This window comes from Daphnia pulex, chromosome 10 (genome assembly GCF_021134715.1).
Source record: "Daphnia pulex isolate KAP4 chromosome 10, ASM2113471v1".
Lineage (NCBI taxonomy): Eukaryota > Metazoa > Arthropoda > Branchiopoda > Diplostraca > Daphniidae > Daphnia > Daphnia pulex.
Genome location: NC_060026.1, coordinates 11,269,593 through 11,290,857, shown reverse-complemented (window position 1 = coordinate 11,290,857; position 21,265 = coordinate 11,269,593). Strand labels below are relative to the sequence as shown.

The 21,265-nt window shown below is 41.6% G+C and overlaps 1 protein-coding gene across 2 annotated transcripts; it reads left to right on the top strand.

Moving 5' to 3' along the window:
* Positions 1 to 1,535: 1,535 nt before the first annotated feature.
* Positions 1,536 to 20,776, top strand: LOC124206048 (protein kinase C, brain isozyme-like). 2 transcript variants are annotated; one of them, XM_046603661.1, is made up of 12 exons: positions 1,536 to 1,852; positions 2,840 to 2,871; positions 3,907 to 3,989; positions 9,957 to 10,068; positions 10,336 to 10,464; positions 11,296 to 11,455; positions 11,549 to 11,921; positions 12,049 to 12,314; positions 12,467 to 12,668; positions 13,565 to 13,753; positions 13,867 to 14,007; positions 15,488 to 17,080. In XM_046603661.1, exons 1-12 carry the CDS (start codon positions 1,623 to 1,625, stop codon positions 15,809 to 15,811), a joined length of 2,241 nt encoding a protein of 746 aa, XP_046459617.1. In that variant the 5' UTR covers positions 1,536 to 1,622; the 3' UTR covers positions 15,812 to 17,080. The 2 variants fall into 2 exon arrangements, with proteins under 2 accessions (XP_046459617.1, XP_046459618.1); XM_046603662.1 differs by lacking the exon at positions 15,488 to 17,080 and adding an exon at positions 17,379 to 20,776 and having other exon boundaries at positions 1,540 to 1,852.
* The last annotated feature ends 489 nt before the right edge of the window (positions 20,777 to 21,265 follow it).

Below are 21,265 nucleotides of genomic sequence, written 5' to 3'. Positions count from 1 at the left end.
GGTCCAGACGAACTGGAATCCAACATCGCCAATACACAGTTTCATCATGCAGCAAATCCCTCAGCTGATGTGGGCAGCATAGCAACCGTCCAGGAGAAAAACGATGGAGAGATATAATAATAAAAGAGCTAGACAGTAGAGCACAGTACATATTCGCGTCATCCATAGCGAGAGAGCTCTAGTCAGTATTTTACGGGCTGTGAAGGACGTTTTCGCTTGTTGTTGTCGACTCCTGGTGGTGCTCCTGTGGATCCCCTGGCTGATCTTTCTCCGGCTTCGCGCGACTCCGACAACGCGCTGGGGCAGTCGAGCGCAACTATTCCGGCCCGAGAGTCCTGCTAAGTGCAGCTCGACTTTTAACCAAAAGACTTATAATGCCACTGTTTTAGTGCTGCTGTCCAGTCTAAGAGAAAAGAAGAAGCAACACAACACAAACTTGCAGTTTATAAATCCAATCGAAGAATAAAAATAAAACAATTTCACTTTTCACTTTTTGTTTTTGTCTGTCAAAAGATATTTTTAAAAATCAATGGAGCTCCTGGGCTCGTAAATCAAATGTCAGTCGCACATTTTATAACCACGAAGATAACAGATTTATTGTGCATAGGAGGTATAGAGTGAAGTAGAGTGTAGCTTAAGCTACCTGCGTGTTGTACTGTACCGTATAGACAAACACACACACACACACACACACGACAGGTTATCATTATGTCAAAAGATTAGAGTGGCTCCGTCATTACGGTAGTTATCGCCATGGAAGAATCTTGTTTTTATGACATCGGGCGTAAATTGATGGGCGACTATAGACCCTCAAATTACAGCGTGTTTCCTTCGGACACGTAACGATGATCTAAAAGGTGTTGAGTATTTAAAAATTCAAAAGTCCCGCTGAAACCCGGAACGTCGACTAATCCTAGAGTCTCGAATTAACCCATCATTAATTCAAAAATGACGCAACGGGCATCGATCTAAATGCTATAAATTTTCGATTATTTTTTCTTTCAAAACATCAGAACTTGATTTGCGTAACAGGGCGGATCCCGTTTCAAATGATGGCCGCCGTGCCGTAACTTTGGCATTACGTGTGAGACAGGGACGACGTGGATTTTTAACAAGTGAATCAATTTCTCGGAAGTACGACAACGACAAAACAAAACAAAAAGTGAAGAAATCAAACGATGGGACTGATAACGATCCACGTGACGTGTCATGGAAATCATTATTCTCGCCAGATGATCTGCCACCGAAGACACGACGACTGTTAGACTCCCCGATATCTTACGAGCTTTATTATTATTATTAGACTGATCTTCTGAAACAGGTGGCGCCGAGATCGATAAAGCTCACCGTCGAAAATTGAAACGTCGTGCAGTCATTTTTGTCGGGAGTCTACAAGAAAAAAGGAATTACCTAATGTTGAGCTGGCTGCTGGCTGGCTGAGGTGACGTCTGCATCGCGGCCACCTAGCGGTCAACTAAAGAACTAGGTGCTAAGACCGCCTGAAGCGCCAAAAGGCAATGAGAGAGCCTTAGTCTAGGAGGGAGCGGCGGACAGTGCGGGACAGTTGCTCTCAGTGTGTGTTCGAGTCGAGTCGAACGGCAGTGTGCGTGTGTCAGTCAAAGATGGCGGACGAAAAAGAAACGAACGGCGGTGGTAGTGGCCATGGCAATCACAATTCCGACTCGACGGAAGGCCCGGGCACGGGCGATTTGAACACGGTTTTTGGCATGAAACAGCGCGGACGTAAAGGAGCTCTCAAGAAAAAGAACATTTACATCGTCAAGGACCACAAGTTCATTCCGCGCTTCTTCAAGCAGCCGACATTCTGCAGTCACTGCAAAGATTTTATCTGGTCAGTTCAGTTTTCCCCCCACCACGTCCAAGTTTTTTGCCAGGGGTCTTGTCCCGTACTACTACCGACATTGTTTATCTCTTCCGACACGAAGATGAACAAGTTAAGAAGAAAAGTCGAAAAAAAATAAAAAACGGCCAGTTGTGTTCTTTGTTTATATTTCGGAGGCTGGCGCAGCAGCTCACGTATTTTCTTTCGTGTGCCAACGGGAGAAACAAAAGTTTTTTTTTTTCCCACCAAAAAATAAAAAGAAGAACGAAAGGTGTTATTTTGTTTCGTGTGAGTGGGAGGGGCATACAACACCTGTCCTCAAGGAATGTTTCACAAACGAGAAGGAAAATGAAATATCACCCTGTTAAAAATTTTCTTTTTTGGACATTCCCGGCGCCATTGATTTTTTGTTTGTTTCGTTCGTGAGGGGGTCACAGAACATTCCGTTATCCGACAGTGATGGAAAGAGATAACGTAAAAGTGGTGCACAGAGTCAAAGGTGGTCTCTCGAATGGCATATTGGAAGTTGGAAGAGGATTTGGAAAACAAGAAAAACTAAAAAATTTTGTTTCTTTTTTTTCATCTGTCAACACTCTGCCAATCCTGTTAGTCACGCCGGAAAAAGAAAATGTGAACTGTGACGTGAGCAGCACCCTAAGGGGGGGGGGTTGCACATTATTCGACTTGTGATGCAAATAATATTAAGAAAGAGAGATGATTTTATATTTTTCGAAAAATAATAAAAATGGTTTTTTTTATTTTTACGACGCTTGGGGGCGTCCTCCTCCCGAAAACTGGTCACGCAACTTTCCTTTTTTTTTTGTTGTTGTCTCTTATCAAAGACAAAACCCAAAACCAACGAGACGCACTTTAGACATCAAACTCCAAATAGCTTTTGTGTGTGTGTGTGTATTTTACCATTGTCTCTTATCGTCACGATATCTCTGATCCATTAAAAATCTATTTTTCATCTTATTTTATTATTTTATTTTGCAGGGGATTCGGCAAGCAAGGCTATCAATGTCACAGTAAGTTGGCCACTTTTTGACTACTTCATTTTATTTAAATATATAGACATCCACGTGCTGCTGCTGCTGATGGGGGCGGTAGAAGCTCGGGAAGCCCGCAAACTGTTTGGGCGATATGTGTGTGTCAATATGCGGTCGTGCATCGGGACGAATATATTAGAAATGCGGGAGGAAGACCCAAGTGGAATTCTTGACTTCCTGGTAGACTTCCCCTTTTATGTACGGCTGCATTTTACTCGTTTGATTCGACAGAAAATAAAGAAAAACAACATTTGCCCGTCGGAAATCGATAAAGCTCTGCTTGCATCTTCAAAGGGGGGAAAGAAGAAAAAAGGCTGTCCATCGCATAGAGCTAAGGATAACTGCCATTGGCTAATAACGAACGAAATGGCCTTTTAAGAGTTTCAATCACTTAGAGAAAATTCTCCCCTGTCGTCGTAAATCAAAATTTAAAAAAAGCGCCAAAAGGAAATGGCCCAAATTCGTAGCTCTCTCTGGCTTTTTGACGAATTCAACTGTACTATTGTATTGCTCCCAATTATTCGGATGTATCAGGAGGCATTCCTTTAGCTCCTCTTCTTCTTCTAAGATGGGGGGAGGGATTTGTTTAGATTGGATCTTCTCCCGGGCATGTCTTCCGCACGGCAACTCTTTTCTCTCTGCTTGTCGTACCGAGATAGAGGCGGTACACACGCACAGACCACCTTGTGTCGTGTCTGCTGTGTGTGTGTGTGTGCATTCGAGCACAATCTCGTTCGTCTAAAAATGGCCTCTCCTTCCTTTTCTTCTTCCGTATATATACCTTTGCGTATACACACACACACACGGACTGTCTGTGTATCCCTTGAGCCAATACTTTGATTGTACGCAGCGCCCCCCTGACTGGCAAATCAAAGGTATCGACCCGGAGTGAATACTTTCAGCTGGCATTTGATGAAATGAAATTTTCCTTTTTCAAACATTGTCCAACTAATTTTAAAAATCGCTGGAATATTTTCTGATTTTTATTTATTTATTTTTTTCTCTACCATCTAGTTTGCAGTTTCGTCGTTCACAAACGATGCCACGAGTACGTCTCATTTACCTGCCCGGGCGTCGAGAAAGGCGTCGAATGCGAGGTAAGCCCAACATATTCTTTCGCTTTTCTTTCTCTTTTTGGTTGGGTTGGAAGGCCGTCAAACAAGAAGATTTCTAGTGGGGGGGGGGGAATCGGAACGGAAGCAGGAAAAGCTGTCGAACAAAGGAAGGAAGGAAGAAAGGCTTGTACACCAGAACCTCCTCCTCCTTCTTGTGGAACGAACCAAGAGCCAAGCGGTCGATATTTGTAAACAGCGCGTTGATTACGACGACGACGACGCCCGCGCGGCGGCTAACAGCACAACCCCCCGTGGCCTTTTTATATATCAAAAAAATTGACGGCCGCAAGAATCTGAGGGGCGGAATATATATATATATATATAGTAGGCTCGCAATATGGCACATCTTTTTTTCTTTTCTTTCTTCCTTTTGTGTCGCCATCAATTGTGCGGTAGCGCCAAAATTAAATATTTCGCGCAATTTTTACCAAGTCGACATGCGAATCCTCAATTTCGCACCGATATGAAAACCCGTGAAACCCCCAGTCGACTGGTTTTAATTGACTAGTCTATCCTTTTTTTTTTAAATTAATTTTCTGTAATTTACTGGAAAGTTTGAAAACAATATTACGTCAATATTAATAATCCGGAGGGAAAAGTAAAATGTAAAAATCTCACGGGTTTATTTGCGAAAGTTTATCACTTCTTTTTCTTTTCAAATTGAAAATCATTCCGCTTGACTATGTTTGTAATTCAAACTTTTTCTTTTGAAATTTTACTTTTATTAATATTTTTTTTTTGGGAAGCCTTTTTTTTTCATTGGCTGTAATAATGTCCTGCATGAAAATCTATTGATCCCGGGCAAGGGACTTGTCAAAAATGGCTGCTCTCTTGCTGCGCTTGTTGAGCGATTGGCCTTTTCTCTGTCTCTCCTTTTCATTTTGTATTCGTGCGGCGATTCGTTTGACTCTTGCCACTCGCAGCTCGTCACATTTTTATTACTTTCAATCATTGGCCTTCAATTGGTTATTCTTCTGCCTGACTAGCGCTGCTGGATGCAAAAGCTCTTCCCTTTTCTAAAACAAACAAAAGACCCTCTTTTTATTCTGATGCTAAAGTCCTGAACTGGCCGAGGGATGGACGCCGTTGCGGATAATTGCTTTTGCCTTGTGTCCGGGAGAGAGAGAGAGGCCCCCCTTTGAGCCCCATCAGCCCTCGAAATGAGCTTTGGTATATACGAATCGAATTTCGTTAGTGAGGCAGCGCATCCACGCGCTTGCGCCAATCGTATCAAACTTTCGGCCGAAAAATAACCAAAAAATGGACATTGTCCAATTTGTCATTTCCTATTCCTATTCCCTTCCTATTCTATATTTGCCATAGAATCATTCAATGCCGAATCGTGGAAAGCAAGTCCAAAAAACAACAACGGGAATAGTTGTTGGCCTTACACGTGTGTCACGAACACGGCAGCATGTCGTTTGTAATCGAGACTTATTTCGTTGTTTGTGGACAAATGTCACTCACGCAGCGTGTATTATAACGTATATAGACACACACAATTGGGACATCAGCCGTCACGTTAAAGGTCGCCTTCAACATCACGGACGACGGGTCGTGGTTCCTTTTTTTATTTTTTCGCCATGAAAGTTTTTTATTTTTTTATTTCTCTTGGAGACGGCCAGTGTTGCATACATACTAGGCTGGCCGTCTCGGCGTAGATATATTTCCGGCCTTAGTCCGGTAGTTGGGACAGCAGACAACTGGGCGAGCGTTGGTGGAATAGAAAAATAAAAGATTTATGTTTGATGCTTTGTGCAAGGACCGCATCATCTTCCATAAAAACCTGGAGGGATTGATGCGCCTTCATCTTATAGTTCTTTACGCGGTTGGTCTTATATGGCTGGCTGGATGGCGTTATTATATTATCAAAGATGCAGCGGGCCCGAAAGAGAAGCTGCCGCCCACCTTGTTATTGTATCCCCCCCTGCACACACATAACCCGAAAGGTGACGGGATCTGCCCCAAAAGGTGTCGGTTGAGACGACCGCCAGTCGAATCGGGTTACTTTGGTAGCTCTCAACAACTTGAGAGATTCAAATTTCCAACCGGAGCCATTGGAGGTTTCCTTTACGTCAATGCCGTCCAGAGTCTGAGAGAGAAAAGGGAATGCCGAGGACAATGCCCAATGATCCTTGAATGTAATGAGATTTGACGGGCCGAGTCAAAAAAATCAAAAAATTCCGACGACGGGTTCTGATGCTTGAAAACCCGTTTGATTGACACGGGCTCTTTGGGTAATTGGCAATAATCAACTAGGCATTCCCTCCCCAAATCGAACGGAGCGTCACGAACATCTGCTGGGCTTTGAATGACGCCACGTGCCGATAGACACCTGCTGGGCAGACCCACCACCGCTATTTACTTTTTTCTGAGTTACGGTTATTCATCTGGCGAAATTCTCCAAGGGATCCGTATATATTTATTATTAAATTATTATTTTGAAAAGAAGAATTTCGTGACGTCAAACGGCCAAAAAAGAAAACGAAACAAATTTATTTTTCTTATATTTTTTCTTCCTCTGGAAAATCTGTCCTAATTTCGCCATGATCCATCAAAGTCACTTTCGTACTTGGTTTTTTTCTTTCGTGAGTTTCGGTGTGAAGGAGGAAAGGCCCTTTAGATATGAAAAGCTTTCAGCGATACATCTATCAAAAGATTGGCCCAGTAGCACCTGCGCAATGTATCACTCTTGTCTCTGCCCACCTTCCCGACATCAATTGGCTTCTTGGGAAAATGTCAGGCATTGTCAAAACGTTTAACAAAAGAAATCAAAGAGACGACAAAAAAATACGACCGATCAATACCCGACAATCTGTTACAGCATCATCTTCAATTTATTTTATTATGTCGGCCAGATTTTATGTACCTTGGAGGAATTATTTGGCATTTAGCCCCAGGTGTTTTTAATTTTGACCATCAAATAAAAATTGAGGGAATTCCCGATGAAATTGAGTTGGGAAAAGCCTTTTGATGTTTGGCCATTTTGCCTCCCGTCTAGCGTGAAAAAAACTTGTTTCCCCCCCACCCGCAATCGATGTGAAACAAATTTCATAATTGAATTTACAAATTCTTTTTCGGCCGAGGGCCTTCTCTTTTTTTGGTTTATTGGCAGTTTGTGTAACAATATGTACTGATTGCTCTCTCCCATGTCCCCGTTGTTGTTGGGCCCATTGTTTGTTACTAATTCATTTCAAGGTTGAGCGCTTTTAAAAACACATTGCCGGCGATCGCTGCCCATTTTCTCGCCGTTCCAATTTAGATATTTTAGAAAGTTCCCACCGATCTAATGGCTAGCGTCGGGCACGTATGCATGTACATATACATACATAGTAGTAGCAGCAGCGCTGTAGTTGTTGTTGTTGTTGTTGGCCCCTTGCCTTTTTTTGTTGGTTATTTCGAAAGGCTTGTCCAATTCTCACGAGCTCTACCAAACAACAACAACTCTATAACAAAACAGCCACAACCTACTTTCACGAATCATCTCGCCAGCTCTTTGTGTGTGTTTCTGTGTGCAAACGCAATTTGATCAAAATAACTTCTTAAGGCTTGTATTAATGTGTCCCTGGATCTATCTATTATGGGTTATTAAAAACCTACACGTCGATCGATGGAATGGTCAGCCAAATATATTGCAGTCTCCCTTGGACTTTCTATTATAATCAAAGCGATGGGTCGCCATTCGCATTCCGATCCATCCAAAGTTTCCTCTTAATGAAAACGCCAATGGTGGAGGGGATGTGATGTATCTAGTTCATTACTAAGGCAACCCCCTCCAAACCAAAGTCCATTATTATTACTCTGTATATATATCCTTTGCTGGAGATTTGCGATAATAGATTTCTCTTTGTGTTTCACTCGGCAACATATCGGCATGTCTAATAAGCGGGGAGGGGGAGAAGAAAATAAGTAACAGTCTATAGCTGTGTATGTATACGTGGTGGCTATTCAATTAGAGCTGTTTAATCCCATTGCCAGGACGATGGATAACAGATAAGAGAGAGAAGGGAATTTGTATGTCGAGGACTTGATCCATATTATATATATATATCTCTTGCGGTAAAGCCCCGTTTGCTTTTGTCCTTCTATTGATCATATCTGTGATGATGGTTTGACCACTAATAAAAAAAATTCGTCTGTCGATTACGCCATTTTCGGCCTCGATCGATTGGGAACGCGCGCGGCGATCTCGATATGTGGTCAAATGTTTGATGTCTTACAACGCAATAATCGCTGGTTGATGATATTTTTAGTATCAACATGTTGCCTTGAAACATATATTATTCCCGTTTTTCATATCTCTCTTTTTTATTATATTTGCAACTGTTTTCTCTAGCTCGGTTTGCGGTTTTCCCGCCATTGAAAAAAATTGTTTTTCAAAAATAAAAAAGGCCGCGGTTGATTCGAGAGAAAAAATTCGAGAAAATAAATTTATCTTTTGAAATAAGAAAAAAAAAACGGCCCATATTTCTATGTGTAATATTCAAGTCACGCCGCCAGTCGGGCAATAACTGAAAAGCCAGCGAAAGTCTTTATTGCCGTTATATTGTATTTTATTTAAAAAGAAAAAAATAGGAAAGGAAATAAAGAAACAAATATAAAAAACAAAATTTTCCATTCAAAAAAGAAAAGAAGAAAAACCATGATATACGTAAGCGAATTGACGGGGGGTAATATAACGCAAGGGAGAAAAAAGAAGGGGGAAGCTTATTGCGTCAAACGACGCATCGTCTCGAATCTCTGGCATTTGATATTTATACTACACCGTTCGTTCGTTCGTTCGCTCAAACGATTCCGCAACGGCTCAACAAACTTTTCTTTTGCCGCTACCCACCAGGGGAGTAAGAAAAAGGCTGTGGAAATGTCATGGAGCGTATAGAGAAGAAGGAGAAGCTGCTCGTGTATAAATAGGAAATAGGGGGAGGGCTTTTAACTTTTTGAAATATAAATTTGACGCTTGCGTGGGGAATAGTTGATTGAAACCGTTCCACGAATTCAACAGCTGACGCCCGAAAAGATTCCCGACCCGTTTTATTATTTTATTTTATTTCATTTCATTTTATTATCATCTCGGATGAAATCAAAAGTAGCCAATTAACATGATGAAAAGGAACCCCCATGTCCACTCGCATTAAATGCGCTAATCATCAAAACGAAGTCTTTTCTCTCTCTGCTGTTGGCTTATTGCGTCATATCCTTGCGCTCTTCAGCACGTTGTCTCGTGTGTACATAACCAGACTGAGACTGCTGCTGCTCGAGTTATACACATCCAATTTAGTGGAGCGTGACCGTGGAGAGATGGACAGGTCGTAAACAAGTAAAAAAAACCAAAAAGAAACCGGGACCTGGACGCAGCTGGGCTTTTATAACGACGAAAAGAAAAGATAAAGATAAAGAGTGGGGGGGTCTATATCTGAAATAAGCGTCCGGCTCCTTACGAACGAACGAGTTACAGTCTCCCTTCTTCTTCTTCTTCTCCTTGATGATGATGAGTACCGTGAAGATGAGATACTCCACCGAAAATGTACTACGCGGAGGAATGAGAAAACGTCGTCGTCGTCGTAGGAAAATGATGATGAGCCTTAAGCTGTGCGCTTGTGTACTGCGACTGCTGGCGGGCAGCAGCAGTTGAAGAGAGAGAGCCGGACACAGGAAGGAAGAAATAGACTCTCGTCTCCTTTTCTGTTTGTTATGGCTTTTGCCTCTTTGTTATTCTTTCTTCCTGCCGGGCACGTGCTGTCGTCTTTAAGAAAAAGACGGACGACACGGTCTCTGTGGCGCACGGCAAATAAAACGAAAAATTTTCCAGTGGAATACTTAAATTCCCAACAAGTGTCGTTATATAATAATAAGAAATTTGAATAAATTCTAGTAGTTGTCTATCTATGCCCATCACAAATACGCCCATTTCATTTCACATGTTTGTTTTTTTATTATTCCTGTGCGTAGGATTCCCGGACGACACATAAATTCAAGCCGTACACGTACAGCAGCCCGACCTTCTGCGACCATTGCGGCTCGCTCCTCTACGGTGTCATCCATCAGGGAATGAAATGTGACGGTAAGAAACAACAACACCGACGTCCGCACCCCCCACACCCACACACCAAATAACATAAAAAGCGGAGATATACATAAAAAGAGAGTCTCCATCCATTTGAATTTGCGTCGAAAAAAAAAAACCTGCACATCGATCGCCGGAACTCTTCCGGCGGAATAAAAATTCCGGAATTCGGGATTTTCTTTCAAAAATATAAACCCTAAAATTATTTCAAAGTTGAAACGAAAAATAATGTGAGATTTCTGATTGATTAATTGGTCTGTCCAGCGTGTGATATGAACGTGCACAAGCGCTGCACCGAGAGCGTCCCCCATTTGTGCGGATGCGACCACACGGAGAGACGCGGGCGGATTGAGATCAAGATCTCGTGCACGCGCGACAAGCTGCTCCTAGAAGGTAAGACGCACACAACAAATGTTTTCTCGCTCCCACCCACCATTTCCTTTTTCTCTATCTCTCTCTTTCCCATTTTGATGAAAAGTAAAGAGTTTCGCGTGCCGGAGGCTATGTATGCTGGATCGATCCGCCAGGAGCGGGGAAGGGGGGGGGGGCAACCCGGCTTTGACATGGGAATACAACAGCCGCGCTCCTTACCCAATTAAGGTGGCCCGGGCAACTAGTTGCAAGCAGAGCGGAAACTAACTCTATATACTACTACTACTAACCCCCTCTTGGGGAATACATTTTATTTTATTTATTTGGGTTTTTATATTTGAACGTTAGAAAAGTTTGCAACTGTGCCAGCTGTTTCGGCCCGTGTGTATCAACTATCCTTTTGTGTCGAGACATATACATACATAATGTATAGTCTACTGTACTATCTGTTGGCCATGCAAAAGTTTGCCTGGCGTATAAATTCCGCATATGTAGAAGAGATCTTCTTTTTTGGGGGGGAGGAGGCGGATGGATATAAATGTAACCTTGTTAAAAAGTATCGATCGATCCTGGCTGGGTTCTCTTTTTCCTAACAAAAGTTTATCGAGTTCATGGAGATTTCCGTCTGTTGGCTCTAATTGGATTGCGCAAGTGAATTCAATTCTTTTGTCGGCTTTTAGACATTTCCGGAATCCCTAAACGTCACTCATCCAAAGGCCTATCCAGTCAGGGTTTTTTTTTTTCTTCCGTAATGTTCCATTAGCGATGGATCAAATGATTTGATACTTTTTTTCTTATCTTCTTCTTTTTTTCTTCTATGACGAAATTCTGATGTATTTATATCGTTGGCAGTGTGCCAGGGCAAGAATTTGATGCCCATGGATCCCAACGGTCTGTCAGATCCCTTCGTCAAAGCTCGACTCATCCCCACCACGGACAAGGACAACGTCAAAATGAAGACGAAAACCATCAAGGCGTCGCTCAATCCCGAATGGAATGAAACGCTGACATTGTAAAAAAACGAAACCCAAAAGATTCCAGTCTGCAAACGATCCTTGCAAACGCTCAAATCTGTTTTTTTATTTTCTTATTTTTATTTTTAAAGTGAATTGAAAGCGGAAGACAAGGACAGGCGCATTCTGGTGGAAGTTTGGGATTGGGATCGGCTTTCTGGCAACGATTTTATGGGCTCGCTGTCGTTTGGCATCTCGGAGATCATCAAATCGCCGGTGGAGGGCTGGTTCAAGTTGCTCTCTGAGGAGGAAGGCGAGTTCTACAATGTGCCCGTCACCGACGGCATCGACACGGAAGTGTTCCGCAAGCAGATCCGCCAAAAGGCCTCCGTCATCAGCATTGCCAAGCCCAAGGAGCCGTCGCGATTCGACACTGAAATTCCGCACAACATGAGCCGCAAGGACATCATCCGTGCCACTGATTTCAATTTCCTCATGGTCCTCGGCAAAGGCAGTTTCGGCAAGGTGAGACTATCATCCATCGATCGATCCAGCCATTTCAATTCCGCCCGCTCATCCGGACACACAAAGTTGTGCCGGGCTAGACTCTATAACGAAGGCAATCCTCTTTGGTTTTGTTTCATTTTTCTAGGTGATGCTGGCCGAGCGCAAAGGAACTGACGAGCTCTACGCCATCAAAATCCTCAAGAAGGATATCATTATCCAGGACGATGACGTCGAATGCACTCTGGTGGAGAAACACGTCCTGGCGTTGGCCAGCAAGCCGCCATTCCTCGTCCAGCTGCATTCCTGCTTCCAGACGATGGACCGGCTCTACTTTGTCATGGAGTACGTCAACGGTGGCGACCTCATGTTCCAGATACAGCAATGCGGCAAGTTCAAGGAGCCAGTCGCCGTGTATGTCTCTATCATCTCCCCCACCACCACCACCACCTTATTAAACTACATGCGTTCTTCCCCTTATTATTTTTTTACGATTTGCATAACACCTACGGACCTACCGACGCCAACCAATAATGATGAACATCATTTTCTTCTTTTTTATCCAGATTCTACGCAGCCGAAATTGCCGTGGGTCTTTTTTTCCTGCACAGCCGCGGGATCATTTACCGCGATTTGAAATTGGACAACATCCTGCTCGACCAGGACGGACACATCAAGATCGCCGATTTCGGCATGTGCAAGGAAGGAATCAACGGCGAGAAAGTGACCAAAACATTTTGCGGTACTCCCGACTACATCGCTCCCGAGGTTGGTACTATATATACAGAACTTAACTCCCCCCCACCCCGCTTCCCTCAGGCTACATAGATCGGGGAGGGATTTATGTGTTCTAATTAGAACGCTCTACTCTCTACTCTCTCTAGCGAAGCGACAACAAATCCAAGAACAAAAAAGTTGGTCGTACTACTGGCGCTTGTAATCAGTTTTCGGGGCGTGGATAAAAGAAAAAGAGCAACAACACACAACAGTCTCGTCTGGCTGGATGTACATGCGACAGCAGCTGGTGCAAGTGAGACTGGGGTTATAAAAGGCCGCGGATTAATGGCCCGAGTTGATGTACCGCCAGTTTTTACTTGTTGGAAACGGAGCTAGGGGAACCCAAATAAAACAACATCTTGTAGATTTCTTGGAAAACGGAAGAGAGAGAGAGAGAAGAAATAGAACTATCATTTCTGCTGACTGTCTTGTCGTTAGATCGATCGATGGACGACACACACACACGCCAGAAACTGGGGTGGGGTGGTTGTTCTTTGTGCGTAAATTTAGCTTCCCTCTTGTCGGTCATTTCCGTCTTTGCCCGCCGTAACCGGCAATCGGATTTCTCTCTGTCAATCTTGGATCTCTCTCTCTCTCCACTTGTATTGAACGCCCCAGCTTTTGTCTATAATCACCCGCAGCACTCTCTTATCTCTCCTCTCAGTCGACACACACAACCTAGCGCGTCCCGGGTTTTTTATTCTTTTTATTGTTCCGTTTCCCCCAACAGGATCGAAAGGCAAGCAGATACGGTGCAAGCTTTTGTGTCTGTTGGCTGGATTAGTCCTTCCTTCCTCTCTCTCTCTCTCGCTAATAATAATACCGTGTCGGCCATCTTTCTTTTTTGTGATTTATTTCCGTCTCTCTCTCTCCTTGTCTTTACACAGATCATCCTGTACCAGCCGTACGGAAAGAGTGTCGACTGGTGGGCCTATGGCGTCCTTCTCTACGAGATGCTGGTCGGCCAGCCGCCGTTCGACGGCGAGGATGAAGAGGAACTTTTTGCCGCCATCACGGATCAGAATGTTTCCTACCCGAAAGCCCTGTCCAAGGAGGCCAAGGAAATCTGCAAAGGAGTCAGTTCACTTTTTCATTTGACAATTGATTCCGCATGAGATGGGGAATGCGAATTGAAAAATGTTCTTTTTTGTTTTTATTCTGATCCGTTTATTCCGATTCGTTCGTCTAGCTCCTGACCAAGCAGCCAGTCAAGCGGCTGGGTTGCACTGCCAAAGGCGAAGAAGACGTCCGCACTCACCCGTTCTTCCGGCGGATCGATTGGCTCAAGATCGAGTCGAGGGAAGTCCAGCCGCCCTTCAAGCCCAAAATCGTACGTCGAAATGTTTTCAAGCATTTCCTTTTGATATTTTCTTTTATCTTCTTTTCTTTTGGCTTCGATCGTTTTTCTTTTAACTCGGATGTTACACGCATCACGTATCGTTTCATTCACACCAAAGCGCAATTATTATTTGGCGGATACATATATCTGTTATATAACAACCGACACAAAAAAAAATGCTGGTTCCGGCATCATCATCTTTTATTCAGTTTACTTTTCAGACCAAAACGAATTTTTCCTTTTTTTAAATCCCGGCATAATATTCCACAGTTTTGATTTTATCGAATGAATGGCATCGTAGCGAGTAGTTTTAGAGCATGCTCACAAAAAAAACAACTGACAGTCGAATGGTATTTTGCTCGTTTCTCTCTCCCTCTTTTTTATATTTTTTTAAATCATTAAATTTGGTTTGTTTTGCGCGCGAATTTTCAAATCCATTGATTTTGACAAATCTGTTTTATTATCGCTCATACGTAAAAAAAAAAAAGACGGCCGTTGTCGTACGTCTCGGTGTTCATATTCCCCTCCGTCTGACGTCAAGGAAACAAAGAAGAAAAAAAAGAAGAGAACGACTTTTTTATTTTTTTCCGATTGGATTGGTTCGAATTGGATTGGGACCTTCTCCCCAGAGTTTCCCAGTCATCTTCTCCCCCACCTCCCCCCACCCTCTTTTGCAGTTCCAACTGACATCCTTCCTCCAGAGTTCATTTCCTGTCACCTCCCACCACATCGTCAGGAGCCGATGTCAAGATCTAATAGCACCAAAATACTCTGCAGCAGCCAGTTCAGCTTCTCCCCATTTTTGCTTCATTGGCCCGCACTTGCGTGGCGGCGTGATTAGTGGTTCAAGCGGCTAATTAACTAGCGCACAAAACAGTTCCACATTATTAGTAAGTGACAGCCCTCGGGGGGGGGGGGGGGGGGGAGAAGAAGAAGACTATGAATCTCCATCAGAAAATCTCGCCGCTCTTTCCCGTTTTTTATTTTGCGGGAGCGAAGAAAAATAAAAATGTTTGACAGGCGGCGGCGGCTCTGCACGCAGCTCGATTATATATAGCGGTGTGTGTATATAAGGCGACGATATCAGGTCGGTCGCAGACGGTTTCCTTTTAATTCTCGGGGCATATCCTTCGTCATCAACGTCACTTTGATTGAGAGAGCGAGCGCGCGTGAACGCCTAAGAGAACGAACAAAAAAATAAAATAAAAAAGAGGAGCGACAGGGGCGGAAATCAGCGCCACAGCTGTCTGTTATCATTATCGTTCGCCGGTATAGCTGCGGCGGTGGCGGCGGCGAGCGCTAGCGCCAGCGTCGTTTGTTCTCTGATTACGTGGAATTCATCGTCATTGATTTGTTATTTATTTTTTTCATTTCGGTACATTTTTGTTTTATGTTTCTTTAGTTTTTTTTTTTTATCTTTTGTGTTGTTGTTGTTGCTGTTGTTAATGTGCATGGGCTGCTGCGCGTACAGAAAAATCCGCGGATGGCCGAGAACTTCGATCCGATTTTCACGCGGGCCAAAGTCGAGCTGACGCCACCCGACCGCAACGCGATCATGATCCTGAAGCACATGAACCCGGCCGAATTCGCCGAATTTGATTGGGTCAACCCGCACTACGAGCCGATTGTCGACCCGCCCCTCAGCATTGAGCAACTCTCAATCACGTCGTCGTTGCGCCAGCAGGGCACTAGCTCGGCTCGACACCCGACGTCGACATCCACCTCGACCCTCCCAATCACGAAAGAAGTCAAAGCCGCAATCAAGGCCTACAGTCTTGACAAAAGCAAGAAATGAATAGAGACGAGAACAACAGCCATCGTAATATTCCAGTTGTACTAACTCCACCCTCGAAAAAATATTTCCCCCACCCCCCCCAAACCCCACCCGAATCCGTCCGCTACTACCCAAGACAAACCGAACGACATTTCACCACACGATTTTCTTTGAGAAGCTAAAAAAAAAAAAAAAAAACAGAAAAGACAAGAAAATTGACAGGACTCTCTAATAAATTGATGATGATGATACTATAATCCCCATGTCAGGAGAAATCACCGACTTTTATGTTGTGTTGTAAACTAAAGAAAAAAAAGCAAATCGAACCGTCAACCGAATTTTTTGACGGTTCGATTAGCTGATTGCGACTTGCACGAAGCGTACCGCGATTATCTAAACAAATTTTTTTTTCTCTTTTTTGATGATAATAATTCTCTATCCATCGAGGTGGACAAAATATTTTTTCCTCCTCGGTAGTCTTCCCAGTTTAAAAAAAACTACACATAAAAAAAATCAATAATTTCAAAGAAAAAAAAATGATTAGATAATATTATAAATAGTTGACTGCTGCTGTGCCTTCCACGTCGTAGTAGGAATCCCTCGGTCGTCTTTATAGCCTATTATATATCGTTGATGACACCAGTGCGAATCCATGACGTACGATCGTGCCAATTTGTGATTCTTAATAATAATTTTCCCCTTTTTTTGTTTATTTTTTCAATTAGCCTTTATTATTAATTTTTTTCCACCCTCCTGATTTATATTTCCTATTAAAAAGAATTATGGGTTTATTGGCCTGTGTAATATTTTTCTAACCAGTTTTGTTGTGTTTGGATTCCCTGCTGGCTTGCTGCACGTCATTTTGTTTGTAATTTTTTTTTCCCATAAATTTATTATTTACACACCTGGTGATAAAAAAAGGAAAGAAACAGGCACTCTACAGACGCAATTTTGCTGCTGCTGCCCTCTGCAACTGCTATGATTTCATTTTACAGCCTGTCGAATAAGTATGTGCAATCCACACACACACACCACCATATTTTCTCCGTTTCTTTTTTGGCTTGTAATTTGTAATGATTTCTCTAATTTTTTTCTGCGTGTCGGTTTCAAGGTTTTGCTAAATGTTTGTTATTCACTTTCCTTTTTTTCGATTTGTTTTGTTGATTTTTCGAAAAATATTCCATTATTAGCCCCACTCTAAAAAAACAACATTTCCCCTTTTACCTACCTATACACAACAATTATATTTCGAATAACAAAATGAATAAAAATTTGATTTATTCAACCCAACCGTTTTAGTTATTCATTTCCCCTCCATTTACTTTGCGCTGACGCCCATTTAACTTATTGATTTTGATTTGTGCGGACCTCGTGTTCTAATTCGTTCTCTGTTTATCTTTCTCTCTCTCTTGGAACTATATCCATCTGTTTGACTTTCTCTCTCGCGACTACTCGACTTGGCTGGCGCTTTGCGATCTTGATTATTTGGCCCGTGTCCGTGTCCGCTCTCACCGGGATCATGTTGGCTGCCGCCGCTACTGCTGTGCTGGTGCTGTGTTGATGCCCGGTCTGGGTCCGGCGTGAGCAGAAACACCGCAAAGACGTCAGCAACTTTGACAAGCAATTCACGTCCGAGAAGTTGGACCTGACGCCCACCGACAAGCTGTTCATGATGAACTTGGATCAGAACGAGTTCTTCGGATTCTCCTTCCTCAATCCCGAATTCGTCCAGCACGTCTGAGACCCCGCTCTCCCGCGTGAGAAATAGCGACGCCAAATTTTTAGAACCTGGAAAACGATAAGAGTAAGATATATTCGTCGAATTTATAACCGAAACGCAATTCGACTTATTTGACGTTACAACAACTTCCGTCTATACTTCCTGACATCTACTTCCGTTAAAAACAACATCTTCCTCGAGTTGAAAGAACAAACCTCCCGAAAAAATATTATTATTAAACAAAAAAAAGTCTCCCTTCATCCAATTACTACATAAAATAATAATAATTAATTAATTAATAGTTGGTTTCGTAATTAATCGAGCGATATTTTGCACTTAAATAAGCCCGTGTTTTTTTTCTTTTTCAAGTTATTTTCTTTTTGGTGATTATTTTTCTCTGGGGTTCCACATCCGGTTGAGAGGCAACATCCAAATAGTCTGTCCGGAAGTTGAGGAATTAGCGTTTCTTGATTTCTTATGGGACGAAGATGAAGACGAGTTCGTTTGTTCTGTCAATAATCATGAGCTCCTTCTTCAAATGATTGAGAATAAGAACGGCGACGCTGAACCGTATATAAGAATAGTCAAAGGGAATTAAGCTCTTCACAGATGGATACAAAGAACTACACAGATGAAAAGTTCACAGGATAGATCTTTTATCGATTGATGTTTGTTTTTTTGTTTTTTTAATTCCCCGCACTTTGACGGATTTTTATTTTGTTTTTACTCATCGCAATAACAGGAAGAAGAAGGAATTTTTTTAGTGAACCAGTGAAATTCCCCCCAAGTTGTTAACTTTATCATTCCTCATTCACTTTGGAATGAAAAGAATTTTGAGAGTCTATGTTAGATTCTTGGAAGAAAAAAAAAGTACATTGGAAAATGTCTTTGGTTATTTCCGAAATTAAAAATTCAAATTCTCCCGCATTATTTGAATTTCAAACGGATGGGGGAAAAAAAAGGAATCAATGGCGATGATCACGAATACATATAAGAAAGAAAGAAAAAAAAAGTGCCTACACACACCCGAAAACAAAAAATCGCGTTTAGTTTGATTTCTTTTTTCCTCTCCATCATGAAAAACCAGAACCGCAAAAAAGACGACATGATATGCTGCTGGTCTCGTCGCCATAGAGACGCCCGGCCCGTTTCTCAATAGCTCCGGCGATCGTTATCCAGTCACGTACGGTCGATTCACTCCAGCATATGCATAACAAATAAAAAATAACAGGCCAATGATTGAAGGAACCAAAAATGGAAGGAATAATATAAAAGAGACAGGCTTGTTTAAATGCAAATATTATCGCCGTTTTATTATTATTATTATATTCACCTTTTTTTTCTTCAAATTGTAATTGAATTTCTTATTTTTTTCTTCTTCTACACAGCGTCATTTCTAATTACTCCTTGGTTTTTATTTTTTCAAATTCCTTTGCGTCTGTGTGTTTCTTATAATTAAAAAAAAATCTCTACTTTACATACAAACCGTCAAAAAGCCGAGCAACGTGAAACAGCAACCTGGAAAAAGAAAAAGAATCAAGAAAAAGAACAAAAAACAAAAAAAACAAAAAAAAAAAAAACATTTTCCAAAAGTTTTTTCTTTTCGTTGCGTGTTGCCTCACTCATGCTTGTACCTCTGCATAGATACTTTTGCTAGATGATGATGATGATGATTCATTTTTGTTCAAGAAGAAGTCATGCGCCTCGCTTCCTCCGGTTTTTCGTGTGTGTAAAAACGACGAGCAGATGACGGTCGTTTTATTTTATTCTCCATAATTTTGTGACATGACCCTTGATTTTTCGACTTTGAATGTTTGTTTGTTTGTTTTCCAGAAAGACAAATTTTTCAGTTGGATTATTCACTTCATCTTTTTGATTGTAATGATGTCTTTTTTCGATCTTATATAGGCAATTTTGATACCTCTCGTCCTTACATTTACATAATTGCGTGAATGATATTATTATTATTATACCATTGTAGCTAAAATTACCATAATATGCTTATGCGTTGTTTTCGTTATATTTTTTTCTCTCTCTCTCTTCCATTTCAAAAAGAAAAAGAACAACAAATAATATTGATGATTAATCCGGAATTGTTGGCTCTATTGCTCACCCGGTTCTTTCGATCAATGTCCTAATGATTATTGAACTTTTTTAAATTGGAAATTTCGTTCTGTTTTTCTTTGCAACAAAGTGCAAAAAGTTGCATTTATCCTTACCCCCCCCCCTCACCACCACCAAAAAGAATTCTGTCTCCAAAGTATCTCTCTTTTGAGAGTCGTGTTGTTAACCACCCAAAAAATATCGACCACCCCCCCACCACCTCCTTCTTATCTTCCCTCCGTTCTTCCAAACTTTATATATTACATATTTGCGGGCCCACTCTACTACTACTTTTCTCCCCCAAGTTAGTTTTTTTGTCTTTTGGCCAGCCGTGGCGAAAACTCTTTTCATTATTATTAGACTTTTACGTATATATATAATGTAATAGTATACTGTAATAATCGGTATATCCGCGGAAAGAGAAAACTCGGCACGGCATTGGTCAAATACCGGAAAAAAAAAGAGAATGGCTTCCCTTTTGTTATTTCTTCATGAATGTGAACGCCATCAACAACTCTTTCTTTCTTTCTCTCTCTCTCTCTTTTTTCGGTGTGGCCTCCCCAACTTTATATACCCACCAAACCCCACCAAGCCCTCCTTTTTAACACACATGACATTCCATTTTTCTTATATTATAAGAGCACCAAATGATTTGTTCTTTTCCCAGTTCTGCACCTCTCTCTATATCACCCCTGCCACGAGCTATAATAATATAAGATTGAAGGAAAAATAGCCAAAAGAAAAACAAACAACTGAAATATAATTATAATTACAACTACAAGGATATTAATTTGAACAACCATTTAACAACATATCCGCTAAAATATTTAAAAAAAGAAAATACCAAGACGTTGCTTTTTTAGTTTTAATTTAAAAAATTCATCAATTATTAAAAAATATGTATTTTCAAAAAATCAGGCGCGCGCTCCTGTATAATGTTCTCCACTATATACCACCGTGTGTCGTGAGTGTGCCACTTATCTCTCTCTCTCGAAAAACAAAACTTATTGGTTTATGTGTTTCAATACTTCATATATATTTTTCATTCCCCTTTTTCATCTCTCGTATTTTTCTGCCAAATTTTTTCCTCCCCATCTTCCAACATCCTCCTTTTCCTATAAATACATTTATAGAAGCCAGTCAATACATGGAAAACTATATCCAAGAATGTATACAAACATGCGCCTATATTTACGGGGGAAAAAAAAAAAAAAAATTGCGGACGACTGTACGGAAACAAAACACAAATTTCGTTTCAACACAATTCAATTTGTAGCGCCAAAACAAAATAACATGCCAAAAGAGAAAAAAAAAGATCGTCTCCGTTTTATTACATACATGTATAAATAGCTCGTTTTACGTTATTTATAATTTACGATCGAGTCAATTGAAAATGCGTTTTTATTCGTTTCGTTTTCCATCTGCTGTCGGGTCCGCGGAGACTCCATAAAAGTCGGAAGGGATTTGAATATTTTTTTTACGAATATAGTACACACCCACGACGACCGACATGAAAATAGCCCAGAGAAAAGATTCATGGCGTATACACTATATATATGACATGGGCGAAGATTTGCGAAACTGCTGCTGCTATTTTCTCAGCTATAGGCAATCGCCAAAAAAGAGGAGCCAATGGCTCGAGATGGATTATA

Bases quoted from the DNA above. Each gene is read 5' to 3' on its own strand.
- LOC124206048 (XM_046603661.1), top strand. From the start codon at position 1,623: ATGGCGGACGAAAAAGAAACGAACGGCGGTGGTAGTGGCCATGGCAAT. The intron at 10,069-10,335 runs GTAAGAAACAAC...TGGTCTGTCCAG, and splicing joins TCAGGGAATGAAATGTGACG to CGTGTGATATGAACGTGCAC. The intron at 12,669-13,564 runs GTTGGTACTATA...GTCTTTACACAG, and splicing joins CCGACTACATCGCTCCCGAG to ATCATCCTGTACCAGCCGTA.